The sequence below is a fragment of the Typopeltis vanoorti genome, chromosome 21 (assembly GCF_054136105.1).
Source record: "Typopeltis vanoorti isolate ZY-2024b chromosome 21, IOZ_Tvanoo_1.0, whole genome shotgun sequence".
NCBI lineage: Eukaryota > Metazoa > Arthropoda > Arachnida > Uropygi > Thelyphonidae > Typopeltis > Typopeltis vanoorti.
The window spans coordinates 23,740,888-23,761,323 of NC_143569.1; the positions used below are offsets into that span (position 1 = coordinate 23,740,888).

The 20,436-nt window shown below is 36.9% G+C and overlaps 1 protein-coding gene across 1 annotated transcript in view; it reads left to right on the plus strand.

The window, feature by feature from the left end:
• LOC150094672 (uncharacterized) overlaps positions 1-20,436 on the plus strand; it is a 212,368-nt gene that overhangs the window by 140,975 nt on the left and 50,957 nt on the right. Inside the window, exon 7 of the mRNA XM_090411413.1 lies at positions 9,278-9,397. Within this exon, the coding sequence (XP_090267539.1) occupies positions 9,278-9,397 (120 nt within the window). The remainder of the gene's footprint in view (positions 1-9,277; positions 9,398-20,436) is intronic.

Here is a 20,436-nt window from a genome sequence, read left to right on the forward strand (position 1 = left end):
TGTGCAGCTTTGAGTGTGAGTAAAATAGAGGTGAAATATAAGATGACACAAAAGACTAATGCAAGTACCATGGATTTTTCAAAAATTTTGAGATGTCATAAATGCATTATGTATGTATGCATGCATGCTTGGGAAGAGACAAGATATTTATGTAGAGAGGATAAATAGAAGAGATGAAAGAGTTTGCTCATGTAAGAAGTGTAGTATACTTATGGATTATGAGATATCACTGAATGTAAGTGGTGGTAGACAAAAGATCGTGGATGTAGCTATGGAAGTAAGTGGAGGTGACGGAATGGCCAAGTGCATGAACGGTAATGGTAAGACAGTGGGTGAAAGTGGCAACGAGTTTGAGATGTTAAGACAACATGCATAGATGGCAGCAGTAAAAGAGCCCACAGCAAGTTAGTGGTGGTGGTGAGCAGTAAGACAGTGGATGTGCAAGGTAGTGAAAATGCAAATTGCATAAATGGCATTGATAAACTAATTAAAGATTTGAAAGCACAGTTGGTAAAGATGAGGCAAGAGATTAAACATATGAGGAATGAACTGAGGAAAATTACAAATTTACATGGGAATGTGAGGAAGAATGGGACAAAAGATTTAAAAGAAATATTGAATGATTTCAGAGTGGTAATATACCGAAATTTGAAAAGAGGTGTGGTAAGTGAAAAGGGGCACAAAATCTGTTTTCTGGGACATAGAATGAACTGAGTGGTTGAAGCATTATATAAAAGGAGTACATGAGCAAAAGAGTTTGTAGTAGTAGTTGGCACGAATGATTTGGCTGGTAACAGGAAGAAAGTAAGGAAGGATGCCATGAGGATGTTAAGGAGAGTGAAAAATAACAGTGTGGTAGGTAAGGTAGATAGCATGTTGCCCAGGTATGATGAAGATGAGTTGAGAAGGCAAGCAAAGATTACAAATGGCATGCTAGCAGAGTTGTGTGAGGAGAAAAGAGTTCATTTTATGAATATGTAGAATGAGAGTTTGAGGGGTAGAGAGAGCTGTATAAAAGAGATGAGCTACATTTGAATGGATTTGGTGTGAGTCAATTGGAGAAACTGTTGCTGCAAGAGAGAATGACTGAAGTGAATTTCAGACTTGAGAAAGCAAGAGGTAGGCAAGTTAGTGAATGGAGAAGTGAGTGGCATGAGTGAAGAGAAGGAACTCAGGGTGGACATGAAAATGGGGGAGGTCAGGGTGGACATCGGGGACACTGTATGAAAATGTTGAAAGTTTATTTTTCACTTGGTCAGACTATAATAAATTTAGTTCAATCCTTTATCCAAGTGTGTGCAAACAAAGTTTGCGCCTGAAAGTATCTTCAGGACTGGGGTAAAGTGGTACAATATCGGGCAAGGAGTTGCCCGGTGTTGTACCACTTTACCCCAGTCCTGAAGATATGAAGGGCAACTCCTTGCAAAGGTGGAGCAAGCTAACAACACCCCTATCTCAGTATCTCCCATAATGCAAAACACATCTCCTTGCAGATATGTATAATGTTATGCATTAAGGGAAGGGCCACTACCCAGACTAGTTTCGACCTTTATTGGTGTGTTGGTAGCTTGCTCCACCTTTGCAAGGAGTTGCCCAGTGTTGTACCACTTTACCCCAGTCCTGAAGATACTTTCAGGTGCAAACATTGTTTGCCCACACTTGGATAAAGGATTAAACTAAATTTATTATACTGCATGAAAAGTGTAGATGATGGTTTCAGGAGTAGATGTGCAAGCACACAAGGAGTTGCCCAGTGTTGTACCACTTTACCCCAGTCCTGAAGATACTTTCAGGCGCAAACATTGTTTGCACACACTTGGATAAAGGATTAAACTAAATTTATTATACTGCATGAAAAGTGTAGATGATGGTTTCAGGAGTAGATGTGCAAGCACACAAGAAAGGATTAAGACAGTCGAGGATGTGGGGGATGACATTTAGATTTGGGAGGGATGTAATATCAGTGATAGCAGACAGGAATATCCTGGGGAGAGTGTGGAGAAGTCATATCCAAGGATTGGGGTTAGTGGGACTCGTTATAGAAACAGAAATAAGCTAGTGTGTATGTTTCCAAATGCACTTCTCCACTTACTGAAATCTGGAAAAAAAAGGCATTGTGGATGCAGTAAGTGAAGATGATCAGTTACATGAGGAGCACAAAGAGCAAGCAAAGAAGGTGATTCTTAGTAAGGGTAGCAAAAGTGCAGTATGAGCAGTAGAAGGAAGAATGATTATGGGAAGATGATGTAGGTTAGTGATAATGGGAGAATGATAAACACTGAGGAGGATATAGTAGAAGAGTGTTTAATGAGCAGTTCATTAAAGTATTCCATCCTTGCAATTGTAACATAATGCAGAACTTGAGAGTAGTGGGAATGAGGGAGGAACTAACGATGGTAAGTGAGCACGAGGTATATGAGGAATTGAGTAAACTTGATGTCAACAAGGCCATGGGACTTGATGATATATTACCACATGTCTTGAGGGAATGTTCCAAGGAATTAACAACAGCTTTATTTACATTTTTAGCATGAGTCTTTGATTAGCCTATAGCAAAATTGTTCCACTTCATAAAAGAGATGATAAAACTGAGATTTCAAATTATAGACTAATCTGCTTGTTTGGAGTTGTGGTCAAGGTGTTAGAGAAGCAGTGAGGGCAAAGATTCAGAACTGGATTGACAGTAGTAGAATTCTCTTTAAATAGGACATGGGACATTAACTTGCTAAATGAAGTTTGTATTTTAGCAATCTGCTTACTTATTATAACACAGTAACAAATACATTGGACAAGGGGGATGCATATACAGTAGTATGTTTAGATTTTACAAAAGTTTTCAATAGATTCATCATCCCAAACTATGGGCTCACTGCCCATTGGTGTCTGATACCTTCCTCACTATCCTTTCTTTTCCTTTCTTTCCATACCATATTACATAGTTGATGCATTTCTGTAACCATACTTTCACCACCATATTTAATGATTTCTCCAGTGATGTTGTCATTACCAGGACTCTTGTTGTACTTTGTTCATTGTTGTATTTTAGCCATCCTATTGCTTTTTCTACCTCTCCTCTTAAAATGTCCATATCATTCTCATTACCTGGTGGTGATATCTGCTTTGCTTCTTCAGTCAGTTTCCCAATGCTATCTAAATCTAGTTTTTCTTTAACTCACTACAGTATCTTATCCACTGCTGTATAATTTTATCTTTATTCATCAATACTTTGCCTTTTTCATGCTTAATTGTGGTCTGTTTTGGTTGCCACTTTCAATGGTTCTAATCATTTTTTATACCTTCCTAGTTTGATGCTCTCCATGGTGCTGTTCTATATTATTGCATTGGGCTTCTAACCATTTCATCTTATCCATTCTAATACTTTTTTTCACCTCATTACTCTTTATTTTATATTGCTCCTCTATTTGTTCTGATGTATCCCTTCTTATCTTCAACATTCTCTTCTCCTGTACTAACTTCAGTGTTTCTTGTCTAATCCACTTCTTTTTGATCTTCTCTACTTCTGGTATTGTTTCTTCAACTGTGTCTTCTATCACTTTCATTACTCCTTTCACTCTTTAAATTCGAATTTTTTTCTTTGTCCACACTTTTAAGTTTCTCTTCTAACACTGTTCTGTACCTTCTTCCTATTTCTGCTTCACTTATTCTTACTGTGTCTCTTCGTTTCTGCTGATGGTGTTTATATTTTCTTTTTTAATTTCAACTTGATGTTTGCAATCACTAAACTATGATCTGAGATCTGCTTCTTGAAAAGTTAGACACTACTGTACTGATGTTATCCATCTTCTTTTAATAATAATCACATTGCTCATATTCCTGGTTTTCCCATCATTTGATTGCCACGTTTATTTTCTACACTTGTTTTGCTGGAATCTTATGTTACAGATCATCATCTCATGGTCCATAGCAAATTCTAACATTTTTTGCCTTGTTCATTTCTTTCTTCAAAACCATATTTTCCCCATGACACTTTCCCAACCATCATTATCTATTCCGACTTTGGCATTCCAATCTCCTTCAATAATTAGTATCTTGCTTTGATGTTGTCTCTGTCAGATCTTTGTAGAATAAGTCGACATCTTCATCTGTGCTATCAGATGTGGGGTGCATATATTTGGACTATTGATATATATTAACCTCCCTACCGGCCAATGTGGATGAAATAGTTACACCAAATTACACTTCTTATCCATGCTATTCAATGGGTGTTAGAGCTTCATATCCAAATTTAGCTGAATGTCTATAGACGTCGTGTCCGGTTGGGGGGTTAAATGGTTTTGCTTGAAATCTTGGTACTATGATTCGTTCATTGACTGATTTGTAGCCTAACAGTGTTTTTCGAGGTTTTTTTGTTAAGAAGAAAACCAGTTCCTGCTTCGTGCTTGGTGTCATGTCCTCACCATATGACTTCACATCCATTTATCTCTGATGATGATGTCCAGCGCATCTCTGCTAATCCTAGTATATCACACTGATATCTCTTTATTTCCTCACAAAGTAATTCTAGTTTTCCTGACATCCAAAGTGTCCGTACATTCCATGTTTCTACTGATAACAGTTCTATTAGTTTGTTTCCTTTCGGTATCCCACTTTTCGATCCAATCCCGATTGCTCTATTGGTATCACGGACCTTGTTAATCCAGTGACATCTGAGCTAGCATGTTTTATCTGTTGATCGTATAGGCATCAGATAATAATCATATTTTTTCTTTACGGTCAGAGCATTGACACTCATTTGACCGACCCTCCTCCTTTATCCAGGACTTGGGACTGGCATGAGACTCCTAAGGATCCCATGGCAGAGTTCAATAGATTGCCACGTGACAAATTAATAGATAAATTGGAACAGATGGGGTTGGATAGAGATAATTGCACTGGATTGGAGATTGGCTGTCGGATAGGTATCAGCAGGTTGTGTATTGGGGAGTGATGTCCCAGAGGAAAGTCACTCACCAGTGGCATGCCCCAGGGATCTGTTTTGGGGCCATTGTTGTTTAATTTGTATGTAAATGAACTGAAAAGGCTTAAATGTGATATACAGTAGTTTGCATATGATGCAGAGTTGCGAAGTGTTATGAGAAGTAGAGCAGATGTAGCTAAATGGACTGTCTGAATGGATGAGTGTGTGTGGGGATGTCCGTTTAATGTTGCAGAGGCATAAGGTTTTAAAATTTAGGAAGCAAAGACAGGATTGGTGGGGATATTTTAGAGAAGATGGAGGAGATGAAGATCTTGCAATGATAGTGGATAGAGACTTGAAATTTTCCTGGAAATGTTGCTAAAATTGTGAGGACAACAGAACAGATTATGGAAACGATCCAGAGAATACTGACATGTAGAAGTAAGGATGTTTTCATTCCACTGTACAAGGCTTTGATCAGGCCACATATGGATTACTGTGCACAGATTTGGTTGTCAAGTTTTCAAAAGGATAATATGTTCAGAGATGATTGACTAAGTTGATCTCTGGAATGTGGAATATTAGAACAGATTGAGAGAATGCAAATTACAGAGCCTAGTGGATAGAAGAAGAGGGGAGATATGATGTATTGCCTGAGTGTGTGGTGAGTGCAGGAACAGTGAATGCATTTAAGTTGGGGTATGATGAGCTGTGCATGTGAGAGTGGGACCTCCAATGATGAGTCTCTTGACTCCATGGAGGTCTGTTGATAATAATAATCTCCATAGTTGAAGTCTGCCATAATAATTACTGAACCTGAACTCATATTAATTTGCTGATGCAGGTTTTACAGATCATCCCAGAGTTCCAGGGATAATCTGTAATATCATCTGTTATAGGCCACCATAGCCTATAGTGGTTGCAGTAACCACATATTTCATCTTATTGGCTTTACTCTTTCACCACACTGACTCAAAAGAACCGTTTCCCTCCCCCACTTGTCTTCTATTCTTTTTGGCTGCAGTTCATCTATCATTATCCCTTCTCCCATCCCATCTTCCCTGAAAATACTAACCCCTTCATAGTTGTTCCTGCAACTATCTCATCTGCTGTTATTCAAATCTCACTAATGCCTATAACTTTTGGTGAGGTTGCACTATCCATTGCCAAGCACTCCCTCTTGTTCCTGATACTTCTGACATTAGTATATTGAAAATGTAGCATCTGTTTAGACCTCCAACTATCATTACTTCCTGAATTAAGTACTCTGTTCAATATTGTTTGAGAGACCAGATTTTGTATTTGTTGGTTATTTTCAAATCATTCCACCTAATACATTCCTTTACGCTTACTCACATGCATCCACCCTAATTGCTTAAGTTTTCCTAACTTAGAACTTCAACACTCTCAGTGAACAAATCTCCCTCTCTAACACACCAAACACTAAAACCATTTAAGTGCAGTCTGTCAGTGTTATACAAATCCTTCTCTCCATCAAACTCAGACCATAGGTCCACAAATTCTACATCATTCCTTCTGCACAACCATCATTTTAACTTGTATACTAGTAACATCCTCCCCATCGATTCACCTCTTTCATAGCTTTGCAGGTGACATACAGTGTTCATTCCCTCGCTCATTCTTTTTAGAACATCTGGATCTCCAGTCACACTACCTAATATTAAGTCCACCACCATGTCACACTTGTCTCACTAACCCTTGTCCATGCTACTCGTATCACCACCATTTCTGCCACTAACACCAGAGATTCTGGTAACAATATCGCCGACGTCTTCACATTGTCTACATTTTATGCAGATGTTTATTTCCATGTCTCCTGCCTGTATCATTTTTAACTGTAGACAGCTTGGATGATGCAAGTACAGCATGCTAGAAAGTTGTATGTGATACCCTATGAAATGTTTTCTTTAAATGGTGGTAGACTGTCAACAGTGCATTAGTTAATGCCAGTATACAGCAGCCACCATAACTGAAAGCAAAAAACAGTGCAACACATGAAGACACTATATCAGAATACATCAAGCTGTGAAAATTTTTAAATGCAAGCACTCCACAACAAATGGGCTAAATTTGCAATAAATCAGTAATAATTTCAAAACTTTATTTTCACCTTCCTCTGCACAACATCATACTCTTTACTCTCTAACAGGTAGCAAAGTTGCATACACTGTTAAAATATTTCATCACTCTTTCTTTAAGGTTTGCTCCTGGAGTTTTTCTGTTTTTCAGTTTTATTCATCATGTTATTTAGTTCTGACATTCTAATAGTTTCCTTTGAATCTTTCTGTTTTGTTGCATTTCTTTATTATTTTATAAGATCTCTGTAGCTTTTTTTAATGCACCTGTGTTCATAGTCTTGGCTAGAAGTTCTTGACTACAAGTACTTTTCCCAAGTTAGTCCTTAGGATAAACATGTAGAATTTTTTCCTCCTCAGAACTCAGGATTTTAATATTGCATCTTGGAAAAATCAACCATAGAAATCACGCTATATCAAACAATGATTTATCTGTTAAGGGTGAGAATCATGAAATTGTACCAGATTGTCTTCCATACATTGCTCCTAATGCCTTCAAAATCATTGATAGCCATGTATTTTATCACTGACATCAGTGGGCAGTGGGACTGCCCACTAATCCCCAAAAGTTAGGATTAAAGATACTCCACCTGCTTCTTTTGTGAAATAAAAGGAGGTTATCAAAAGCAACTAAGGAGTCAAATGGCTAATTGTGGAAGGTCCTCATTATCAAATTGTGCTTCAAACTTATTTTGTGATTCCACTCACCAAAGTGATTTGTGGCACTCTTGTGAGCACATCAGATTTAATAGCAAGTGAACAACAAGTTCATAAAAAGAGTTTGGCCAAACTTTACCTTCACCTATTGAGAAAAAGGTCATCAATGCAGTCAATTTGCTCTGCCTCATGAATTCTGAAACAGAGTGTTCAGCTATCTGACTAGACACATACACACTACATGTAATGGTGGATGGCTTCTTATCCTTTCTACCATGTAACTAATTGCAGAAACTATTTTTGGAATGGATCCTGCTAGGAAGTACACACATTCTCTTAATTTTCCTTTCTTCAAGAAGGCAGAATGAATAGTTAGCCATAATATTTTTTTTATTGTAGTTCCCACCAATGAAAGGTTATTAGTATACCTATAGTGCATTTGTACCATGGGTGGACTAAGGAATTTTTTTATTTATTTTTATGTAGTCCAAAAACTCTGCTCTAGAGACCAAATGTGGAACTTTTTCAAACTACTTCTGGCTGACAGTAAGCTAGGAGGTGTTCTCACACCAAGTGATGAAATCCATCTCCCACCTAAAGACAATCACAAACATTCATGTCTGCAGCAGAATTCAAACCCACAACCTGTTGGTTTACCCTAAGCACTTGCCCAACCAGGCCAGTAATAATTGCGATATCCCTCTCAATATATTAGATTCGAAAAGGTAGTGAAGATATCAAGTTGTAAAAATTGAAAGACATATGAGAATCTGTGATCTCTTCTAGAGCAGTTTGATCTGCTCTTGCACATTTTGAAAATGTCTTCTCTAGCAAATCAACAATTTCAGGGCATGGATTTTGATATAATCTAGCAAGTGTATTTTGCTTTTAGTGAATTTGTTGAACTTGAGTCATTTGTAATAGTAAGCTTTAAATAGTGTTACTGCAGGGCTGCATTTATGATATTTTAGCAATTCATATTAGTGCATCAGTTTGCTATTGCTGTAACAATAACAGCTGTAATAATATTCTCACTATAATGTGCACTTGCAGTGACGATCTATCACTACAATTTATTGCTAAATCAAAGGAAAAAATATTCACCACTATTTTAAAACAAAATTCCTGTTCATATAAGCATTATATATATAAAAATCAAATCCACTTTAATGTTCTTAATGCTTAAAAACACTCACATAGCTAGACAAATTCATCTACTTTTCCCCCATCCCTCACCCACACACAACTCAGGATTTTAATATTGCATATCAGAAAAATTAACCATAGAAATTGCATTGTTTCAGATAATAATATATTAGGGTTTATGGTTGTGAGATGTATCAGGTTGTCTTCCATATCTTGCTCTGATGTCCTCAAAATCATCAATAGTTTGTAAAGAAATATCCATATCTTTTGGAGGGGGGGGGAAATCCAACCACAACCTTGGTAGTAATGAAGCAGCTTTTACCAACTACACTACCAACAATTGTCTAATTTTTTAATATGCACTTAAAATAGTGAAGAATAAAATTTTTTGTTATTTTGTATTTTTTTAACATGGGATTAAACATTAAAATTTGTGAAATATCTCTCTTAATGTCTCCAGTAATGTATCCAGTACAAGATACCTACCACTCCCTGAAACTCTGTCAACCCACCTTGTTTACCTAATGAAGACATTTCAGAATCTCACACTGCCGTTCATTCAGGGAAATCTTCAGCTCAGGTAAGAATAAAAATTACTGAATAGTAAAGTGTAATTGATAAATAGTACATTATTAATTCTAATACAAATTATTTTTTCTCTTATATTTACTGATAGTCTGATAACCAGTTATTTTGAATCATTGTATGGAGAACAACTTCTTTCCTGCCTGCAGGGATTTTGTATTTGTATTAACATTTTTAAAGCTTTTACATATTAAAAGGAAATCAAACTCTTGTTTAGTAAGGAAAATTTCAAATGTCACAAAAAAAAAAAAAAAAATTCTGAATAAGAGGACAATCTAAATTATATCAATAGACAGATCTCCTCCATCTTCAAGGGTACAGCAATAAAGCAGTTCCTCAGGAAGCGTCCATAACGTGTTTTGAAGGCTACTTGATCAACTGGTGCATAATCTCCTACACTAAAGCTTACAATACTTGAAAAACCATCATTAAAAGACCGAAGTCTAACTTTAATAGGAATAAATATAAAAAACTCACCACTTGTGTGAATAGTAATTATGCCTTCTGGTCCCTCTCTAAACATGTTGGGTGTATCTTCTATCTCCATCAGTGCACCTCCTCTGTCTCACCCAGATCTCATTGCAACATCACCTGAAAATAATGCTGACCTAATGGCATCATTCTTCTCATCCATTTCCAAATTGATGATGAAGGCAAACTTACTCCTTTACCTGGCACATGCATTGCATGCCTCCTGTGACCTTCTTCCAGACAGATATCAGAAGAATGCTGAACAACTTGAATAACAAAAAAAAAAAAAAAAAAAAAAAAAACGTTTGCTGATTATGATGGATTGTGTACAAGAAATGTATAACTGAAACACCTGTTCTTTATCATTTGTACTCGGCTGGCATCATCATCATCAAATTCCTGTTGTGTACAGGATATGATATTACTACATGAAAAACTTACATCATTACTAACTCCTATCTACAATTTTCCTCCAAATCAATCTGTTATCTGTCAAGACTCTGACATTATCAGGTCTTATATTTCTATCTTCTAAGGCACTTTTCACTGTATCAATCCACCTATATCTTGGTCGTCATCCTCTGGGACTTTCTCCTGCCAACCTAAAGAACACTTGTTTTGCTAACCTTTCCTCTTCCATTCTGTGTAAGTGACCATACCACCTGAGATTACCTCCACTAAATCATTTCTGGATGCTAACAATGTTAAGTTTTTTCCTAATATCCTTGTTTTTAGTACAATATTGCAACTAATGCCTTCTGTCCACACCTTTAATCTTTCTCAGGACTCTCATATCTGTGGTCTCTGTCTAGTCTTCAGTCAAATGTTTTATTTCTAACCCAGCTCTCAGATCCATAAATTAAAGTTGGCTTGAACACCGTCTTGTATACAGCTAATTTAGTGTTTTGACAAATTCCTCTTTTATTCCATATAAATGAATTCAGTTGACTTCCTACCATACCAGCTTTATTGATTCTGTTGTCTATTTCTGTATTTAATTTACCATCTTCACTAAAAATAGTGCCTAAGTAGCTGAAATGTTTTGCTTCTTCTGTAGGTTCTCCATTCACAATGCAGTTGATATTTTCAATGAATCTACCTATTTTCATTGTCTTTGTCTTGCTATTGCTGACCTTCATATCAAATCTATTACAATAGTTATTCAATTTAGTCAGAGAATCTTGCAGACTTGTACTGGATTTATTTAGAAGTATAACATCATCCAAACAAAGTAAAGAGCTGAGATCTCAAATTTTGATATCAGGTTTAATACCACTTTCCTTGATATTGTGATTCATGTAGATAATAAATAACAGAGGGGATAATGTACATACTTTTCTGCAACTAGATTTAACATAAAACCATCTTCCTGTACTTCCTTCAGTTCTACCTGCTGACTTACAACTCAAATAAAAACTGAGTATTGTTTGATATAGTGCTCAATTGACACCATACAACTGTAGCTTTTTGAATAGCTTTTCTCCTGGCACCTTGTCATATGCCTTTTCCAGATCTAAAAACTTAAATACAGATCTTTGTCATATTCCCATGATTTCTCATCTATTTGTCATAAAGTCAAAATCAAAGTCAAAACCGTTTCTCAAGTATACTTGTATAAATATTACCAAGAATACTCAGCAGAGAAATACCTCTGTAATTTTTGCACTCAGTTTTGTTTCCCTTTTTATATATGGGTACTATGAGAGCTCTACTCCAATCATCTGGAATTCATCCCTCTATCTAGGCCTTCTGCACTATGCAGTGCAGCCATTGTAAGACTTTTATTCCTCCATACTTGAGCATTTCTAGTATCATCTACTCCTGCTGCCTCTCCACACAGTGCCGTAATGAGGGTATGAAGTGCCTGTGGCAAGTGTCTAACTTTGTGCCCCCCCCCCAACCTAAAAAATGACACTTGAAAAATTTAAATGTAACAAGTTAAATTTTACTAAATGCAATATGTTAAATACTTGCTATTAATCCCCATCAAAATGAGTTGCCTGTAAATCCAATTATGTATTTATATAATTAAATAACACAGTCCAACACAATTTTTGCTGACTTTTATATGAGACTTGTTTTTTACCAATTTGGGCACACTGATTTCAAATATCAAACCCATTTTTCTCTATCACGTCAGGTTTTTCCTCTATGGCATTTTCTTTTTGCTAATTTGTAAGTTTTTGATAGTTTTAAGGAGGCAGTACTATTTAGAGGATCAAAAAAATCAATTTTTTAATATTATTTTCTGAAAGTATGTACTTTTAAAAATCTGTTCCTAACTTTTTATCAAGAAATTCGAAAAATTCCCGAAGATATAGTGTATTATTCGAAGCGGTGTGCAGATCAGAATCGGAGCGCTCACCGCTCTCGCTTGTTAGTAAACGAATAAATGCGTAAGAACCTGCAATGGCACATACTGGAGCTTTGAATGCGAGAGAGGCCAATAATTAGATACATAACTACTTAACAATATTCATTAAAAATTACAAGAATATTTATAAAAAAATAACAATTTTACTTACACATGAGTTTCAGGGAATAAATTTTTGTTTGTAGCAATTTCTGCTGTGTGTTCTGTTTTGGCAATCACCCTCTCGCTTGTTAGTAAACGAATAAATGCGTAAGAACCTGCAATGGCACATACTGGAGCTTTGAATGCGAGAGAGGCCAATAATTAGATACATAACTACTTAACAATATTCATTAAAAATTACAAGAATATTTATAAAAAAATAACAATTTTACTTACCCATGAGTTTCAGGGAATAAATTTTTGTTTCTAGCAATTTCTGCTGTGTGTTCTGTTTTGGCAATACCTTCGAATACTCCAACAGTAGTTGGCCATCATGTGAGAATCCCATCTTCCTTGATACCGATCTTCCATAGTTTTTAAGTCTTGATGAAATCTTTCGCCTTGTTCATCGCTTACAGCACCTAAATTTTCGGGAAATCTATCAAGATGACTGTATGGGGAATGAAGCTTTATGCTCATGTTGCAACCTAGGCGCTGGAAATTTTCAAGCATTGTTTCCACCACTAGATCTTTGTAATTGCACGCTTTTTTGTTTCCAAGAAAATTATTCGCAACCATCGTAAATGAAGTCCAGGCCTCTTTCTCAATTTCGTTCATAGAGTTGATGAAATTTGGGTCTCTCATTAAAGTTCTAATTTGCAGTCCATCAAATACACTGGCTTTAATTTTTTCATAACTAAGTCGTGGAAATTTTTCATATATGTATTGGAAACAGTCACCTTGTAAATTTAAAGCTTTAACATACTGCTTCATAAGACCTAGTTTGATGTGTAGAGGTGGAAAAATGATTTTTTCTCTGTCGATTAAAGGTTGATTTATAACATTCTGTTCCCCAATATTTAAGGATATTCTAGGAGGCCAATGTTACTGACTCCAGTGTTGGTTTCTAGCTCGACTATCCCAGAAGCATAGAAAACACGGAAACCTTGTATATCCTCTTTGAAAGCCAAGTAAAAAGTTCACCATTTTAAGATCCACACACAGATGATCCAGTTATGGTCTGTATATTTTAATAACTTCAGAACCTTTTTAATATCCTCATATGTTTCCTTTAAGTGGACTGAATAGCCAATAGGAATTAAGCCATATACATTCCCATTGTGTAGTAAGACACACTTGAGACTTTTGCTTGAACTGTCAATAAATAAATGCCACTCATTTCAGTTAGTAAACCTGACACATTGTTACAGTAAACAAACCCACACTCGTGTTTAAAATATTGCACAAGATTACTTTCCCTGCTACGATAAAAAGTTATCTTTGTATCTTGCTCCAGTAAGTTTTTTTCATTTAATTTTGAAGCTAACAATTCCGATGATTCCTTTGATAGGCCCAAATCTCTTACTAAGTCATTCAGTTCCGCTTGAGTAAAACGTTGCGGTCCAGAACTAGAAATTAAATTTTCATTGTCTAAATCAACATCCGGGTCTTGCTCCTCAAGAACATCTGGCATATCCCGATCATGCTCGTTCTCAAGTAAAGGAAGTCCTTTATAAATTGGCATAGCTATTTCATTGGAATGAGCAACTGGCCAAATTGCTGAGTCGAGATTTGGATACACAATTTTTTTCTTATTCTTCTTGTTATAACCAGAAGTCTGAACTAAACAAAAATAGCAATCATCTGCGTGATTTTTTGGTTCACGCCAAATCATTGGAATGCCAAAAGCTAATTTTTGGCGTTTTCCCTTGCTCCACTGTCATAAATTTTCTACTCATGACTTACACACTTTATTTGGAGCCCATGAATTGTCCTGATCTGCAAGTTTTACGTCATAGTATGCAAAGTACACTTTCTTAACGAAACTAGTGATATTTGTCCTTTGACTGGGAACAGTAAAGCTGCTACAAATGTAGCAGAAGGAATCTACACTATTGACACATTTTCGAGTAGTAGACATGATGTATTTTCTTCACTGCCGACTAACATGCAATTAGCAAGACAAAAAAAAACAGAGACTTTATTGAAACGTTATAAGCACTCATCATACTTTCACGATCGATTAACGATTGACTGATTTCGATCATTCTTTGTCCGTTATGATGCATATAGCATTCATTTGTTTTAGGCAGTTGTCATCGCCTACTTTTCATCACCTAAATGTATTAGGTCGGTTATCGGCCTCTCTCGCATTCAAAGCACCAGTATGTGCCGTTGCAGGTTCTTACGCATTTATTCGTTTACTAACAAGTGAGAGCAGTGAGCGCTCCGATTCTGATCTGCGCACCGCTTTGAATAATAGGCTATATCTTTGGGAATTTTTCGAATTTCTTGATAAAAAGTTAGGAACAGATTTTTAAAAGTACATACTTTCAGAAAATAATATTAAAAAATCGATTTTTTGATCCCCTCAATAGTATTGCCTCCTTAAAACTATCAAAAACTTACAAATTAGCAAAAAGAAAATGCTATAGAAGAAAAATCTGACGTGATAGAGAAAAATGGGTTTGATATTTGAAATCAGCGCACCCAAATTAGTAAAAAAACAAGTGTCAGATCATAATCAGCAGAAAAAAAAAATTTTTTGTTGGCCAGTGTAATCTATTAAATAAGAACAAATTTTTATTCATATTCAGTGACAAATAAACTAAAGAAATACACGACATAGGTATAATATAAAATAATATAATAAAAATATAAATAAGTTCAGCATATTTTATAAAGAAATTTTTCTAGCTTTTTCATTTGCAATTACATCTATTATATCGTCATAATTTAATGTTTTTGCAATATCTTTTTCAATTGATATTATAGACATGTTTGTCAATCGCTCTTGTCCAAGAGAAGAACGAAGGTACGATTTTACAATTTTCAATTTGCTAAACAAACGTTAGCAGGAAGCTGTTGTTACAGGCATTGTTATGAAAATCCTTAATGCTATGTCTAGATTTGGATAGATGTTTTGTAATGAGAGCTCGTAATTTTTTTGCAAGATTTGAAAAGCGTCCATATCGCCTAAATTTTCAAAAACTTCCATGGCTTGATGTTTGAAACTCTTAATTTCACATTCAAATTCTGGAGCATCTAAGTCGCTATTATATTTCAATCCCAGGTCAGCTACGCATTGTTTGAGATCATCTAGCTTCATAATTTTTAAAGCGAGTCCATTTAAAAAACTGAAGTAATTTGTGACCTCTTGTAAAGCAGTAAATCTATCATTGAGTTCTATGAGTATTAGATCTAAAACTTCACACATTTCTTTTTTTAGTAATGCAGTTTCATTCATGGCAAACGGATCATCAGTAGCTTTCTCACCAGGCATATTTCTTATTTTGAGCGGTCTCTTTTCTGGAATGCAAGTTTCAATATTTATTGTTTCGGCTAAACTTTTTGCCAAATTGTGAAGTGAATTGAAAAAATCATTTCGGTACTGTTGAATTTCATTTTTTAGAGCTTTTATCATTTTCGCAGCATTTTCGACTATGGGCTTTTTTCCTTGTAAAAGTAAATTTACTTTATTTATCTTTCCTAATGTTGTATCCCAAAATATTAATAGTGCAACCAAATTAAATTTTGCTAATAATTTTAGCGACATTCGAGCATTTGTTACAGTCTACTGTAACTTGTCTTTGTCCATCACACATTTCATTAAAAAGTTCTATTATTAAAGCCATTTGATTTCATAAGGCTTTTACCGCTTTAGCTTTTGCGGACCACCTTGTGTCACTTAAACCTTTAAGACAAACAGATAATTTTTCCTTTAAAAAATCCCATCAACTAGTAGAATTTACAAAAAAAGTTAAACAATTGTTTAATTTTTCCAAAACATGATTTCATTTGAACAGATGTTTGTGCAGCATGAATGCCTATTAAATTAAGGCTGTGAGCAGTGTATAGAACTAATCTCGCCATGTTGTTTAAACGTAACATCCTGGCTTGTATCCACTTGTATTTACCCACCATATTCGCTCCATTATCATATGACTGTCATCTTATATTTCTAATATTTAATTCATCTGATATTAACTTTTTTTCAATGTCATTCGCAAGTGCTTCGCCAGATTTTGCATGTGTCACAATAAAATCTATGAATGTTTCTTCAATGCCACATTTATTCGTGTTAGGATCAATGTTAACATAGCGCAAAATTTGGATTATCTGTTCTTGGTGAGAAGTGTCAGGTGTGCCATCAAATAAAATAGAAAAATATTTCGCTTTTTGAATATTTGAAATAATATGCTGTCTAATTTTAGAAACAGCTATATTAATTATATAATTTTGTATTATAGAAGAGAAATAATTAACTTGATTTTTCTTATGACTTTTAATATGTTGCGCAGTAATAGGATCATCGTAATAACTAATTAATTCTATCATGTTCAAAAATTTTCCACATTAGGGATGACCAATTTTTTCACAAGTTCCTCTCAAAGCGTCATTATTTTTTATGCAGTGCAGAATGGCATCCAAAATAACTTTTAAAATATGCCTCCACTTTTCTTTTTCTTTTTAAACTTGCTTCTTGTAATTGATCGTCTATAAAACCACATTTCTTAATTTTTGATTCAAAAGTTTTCCATTCGACGTAATTTTTTTTTATGATATAATGAATTTTCATGACGTGGTAACATAGGATTCAAAGGTTGCCAGTCTCGAAACCCCGCACTGGTCCATACATTCTGATTTTTTCCAAAAAGAATACATGGAAAAACAGAACAGTGCATCTTTTCGCTTACAATATATCAACCAATTTCTGAGTGCTTGTTCTCCATTTGACATGGTTTTTACAAACCATTTTTTTATCAAAATGCCGATTTTCTGTATCAGGATAAAAACTTATATTATCGCACAACTCAGGTCCATGTTGAACAAATATTTGTATGTTACTATTGGTTATGTGCCATGTTGTGGGATCATTAAAATCTATTATTTTTGCATTATCAATATTTTCTAATTTCTTCTTTTTCTACTTCTTTCGCTATGCCTTATCCCATGTTAAACGGGGTCTGCATTCCCATCTTTAATCTTCTTTTTCCAGATTCTCCGGACCACGGCACCTTCCCGACTCCATCCTTTCTCCCTGAGATTCTCTGCTACCTTATCCCTCCATCTGAGTTTGGGCCTGCCTCTTTTCCTCCTTCCCTCCACCTCCATATGCTCCACTCGTTTACCAACATACTCTTCACTCCTTCTCTCTACCGAACCACCTCAGCCTACTTTCTTGTACCTTCTTACCGATTGGCCCTACCTTGACCATCCCTTTGATGTAGTCATTTCTTATCCTGTCCTTCTTTGTCACACCACTCATCCATCTTAACATCCGCATCTCCGTCACCTCCATCTTCCTCTCCTATGCCTTTGTTATAGGCTACGTCTTTGCACCATGGAGCATCGCTGGCCTCACCACCATCTTATACAGCTTTCCTTTCATCTTACATCTCACTCTCTTGTCGCACAGGACCCCGCTCATCTTCCTCCAGTTCATCCAGCCGCATGTTATTCGGTGCTGTGTTTCCTCATCCAGGTCGCCATTCCTCTCGATGACCAACCTGAGGTACTTGAATTTCTTCCCTGAAGTTAACCTTTCAACCTGGAGTCGTATGATCATATCCTTGTCACTCCCCGTTGACATATATTAGGTCTTTACCCAGTTAATTTTCATGCCTCTCTCCTCCAATACCTTTCTCCGCTCTTCCAGAGTCTTTTCAAGCTTCTCTCGAGATGATTCGCAGAGAACAATATCATCAGCAAACACCATGCTCCATGGCGCCTCCTTCTTGATGTCCTCCACTAGTACATCCATGACCAGATCAAAGAGGTAGGGGCTCAGAGCTGATCCCTGATGGAGCCCTACGACAATGGGGAACCCCCTCTGTCATGCCAACACTAGACCTGACCTGAGTTTTCGCTCCCTCATACATCTCCTTCACCAACTTCACGTACTTTTCCGACACCCCCCCCTTCTTCCTCATACTCCTCCATACCTCCTGTCTGGCCACTCTGTCATACGCCTTTTCCAGGTCTATAAACACCATATGTAGCTCCGCCTGCTTCTCCTTATATTTCTCCATCAATCGCCTTAGCGCAAATATTGCATCCATTGTCCTTCTTCCTGGCATTAATCCAAACTGCTCCTCACCAATTTTTGTTTCCTGCCGTATCTTTCCCATATCTTCAATGTGTGTAACATCAGTTTCAAGACTGTGGCAACTATAGAGATCCCTCTATAGTTGCCACAGTCTTGAACATCTCCTTTTCCCTTGTAAATTGGGACGAGAATGCTTTTCCTCCATTCCTCTGGTATCTTTTCCTGTTGGGCTATTTTCCTCATCAGATCCCATAACATATCTACACCCTTGCTGCCCAAGCTTCTCCACACTTCTCCAGCTATCTGGTCTGCCCCCACAGCCTTTCCATTCTTCATTTTTCTCAGTGCCCAATACACTTCCTCTGCTTATGTCCTGCACCAATCTCTCGTTTGCCTCTCCATCCTCACACCTCTCTCTCTCTTGGATTCTTCTTATTTAGTAGATTACGAAAATATTCTTCCCATCTTCCTCTGATTTTGTCTTCTTGTAGTACTACTCCTGTGGTGTCCTTTATCTGCTTGACTGATGTTATGTCTTTTGAGGCCTTATCTCTAGCTTTCGCTATTCTCAACAACTTAGCTTCACCATCATTTCTCTCCAGTACTTCATAAACCTCTTCTACTGCCTTCACCCTTGCCACAGCTCTCTTTGCACTTTTCTTCGCCAATCTATATGCCTCCTTGTCGGCTCTGGTTCCAGTCATGTACCAATTTTTCTTTGCCTCTTTCTTTTCTCTGATCTCCAACTGCACCTCCTCATTCCACCACCATGTCTCTTTATCCTCAGGCGGCCCCTTTCCTGATGTTATACCGAGCACCTCATCTCCAATTTTTCTAATATTCCGACTATTTACGTCCCACCATTCTTCCACATCTTCTAGTAACTTCATTCCTTCCAATACCTTTTCTTTAAACTCATTCTGTGGGCCTTCCTCTTCCAATTTCCTCCACTTTATTTTCCTCTCTTTCCGCCACTTCCGTCTATTCTTCTTTTCCCCTTTTATATCACAGTCTACCACAACCAACCTGTGCTGTGCCGCTACACTTTCTCCTTTAATCACTTTACAGTTTTTCACCTCCTTCAGATGTTTCCTTCTGCACATGATATAGTCAATCTGACTCCTATCCCTGCTTTATTATAAGTTATCAGGTGTTCAATTCTCTTCTCAAACCACGTGTTAGCTATAGCCAGGTCGAAGGCCACAGCATGCTCTACGATTCCTTTACCTTCTTCAATTCTTTCACCACTACTCCAATCCCCGTGCACCCTTTCTTCACCACTCGTCGCCTTCCTACATGCCCATTCAGGTCTGCTCCAATGATCATTCTCTCACTGTCAGGGATTCCCATTAGTACCAGGTCTAGTTCTCTCCAGAATGCCTCTTTCTCCTCCTCATCACAACCTACTTGTGGAGCATAGCCACACACCATCACAGCCACGCTTCCTCCAATCTCAAGCTTAACACTTATAATCCGATTGTTCTTCTGGCACACCTCACAGACTCCACCCTTCAACTCCTTGTTGATGATGATTCCAACTCCATTTCTTCCATTCTCATTCACCCTGCTGTAAAACAGTTTATATCCTTCCACCAGCTCCTTTGCTTTATTGCCCTTCCACCTTGTCTCCTGCATGCACAAGATCTTCAGCTTTCTTCTTCTCATCATGTCTACTATCTCCCTACTCTTCTCATTCATTGTACCCACATTCAGCGACCTAATTCTTACTTTACACACTCTCTCTTTCTGTTGGACTGGCTTCTTTAGCCGAACCCATCGTTGGTTCAGTAGCCCAATCCCACTTCTCACAGTCCTCAGGCGACAGAACTGCACGTCGCTTATGGGGGATGTTATTCGACATTTCATCCCTGGTTTTGGCATTTTTTACGGCCGGATGCCCTTCCTGACGCCAATCCTCCCCATTTATCTGGGCTTGGGACTGGCACTGAGATGGGCTAACTTGCCCACCCCAGTGGCTGGGTTCAATATTTTCTAATTT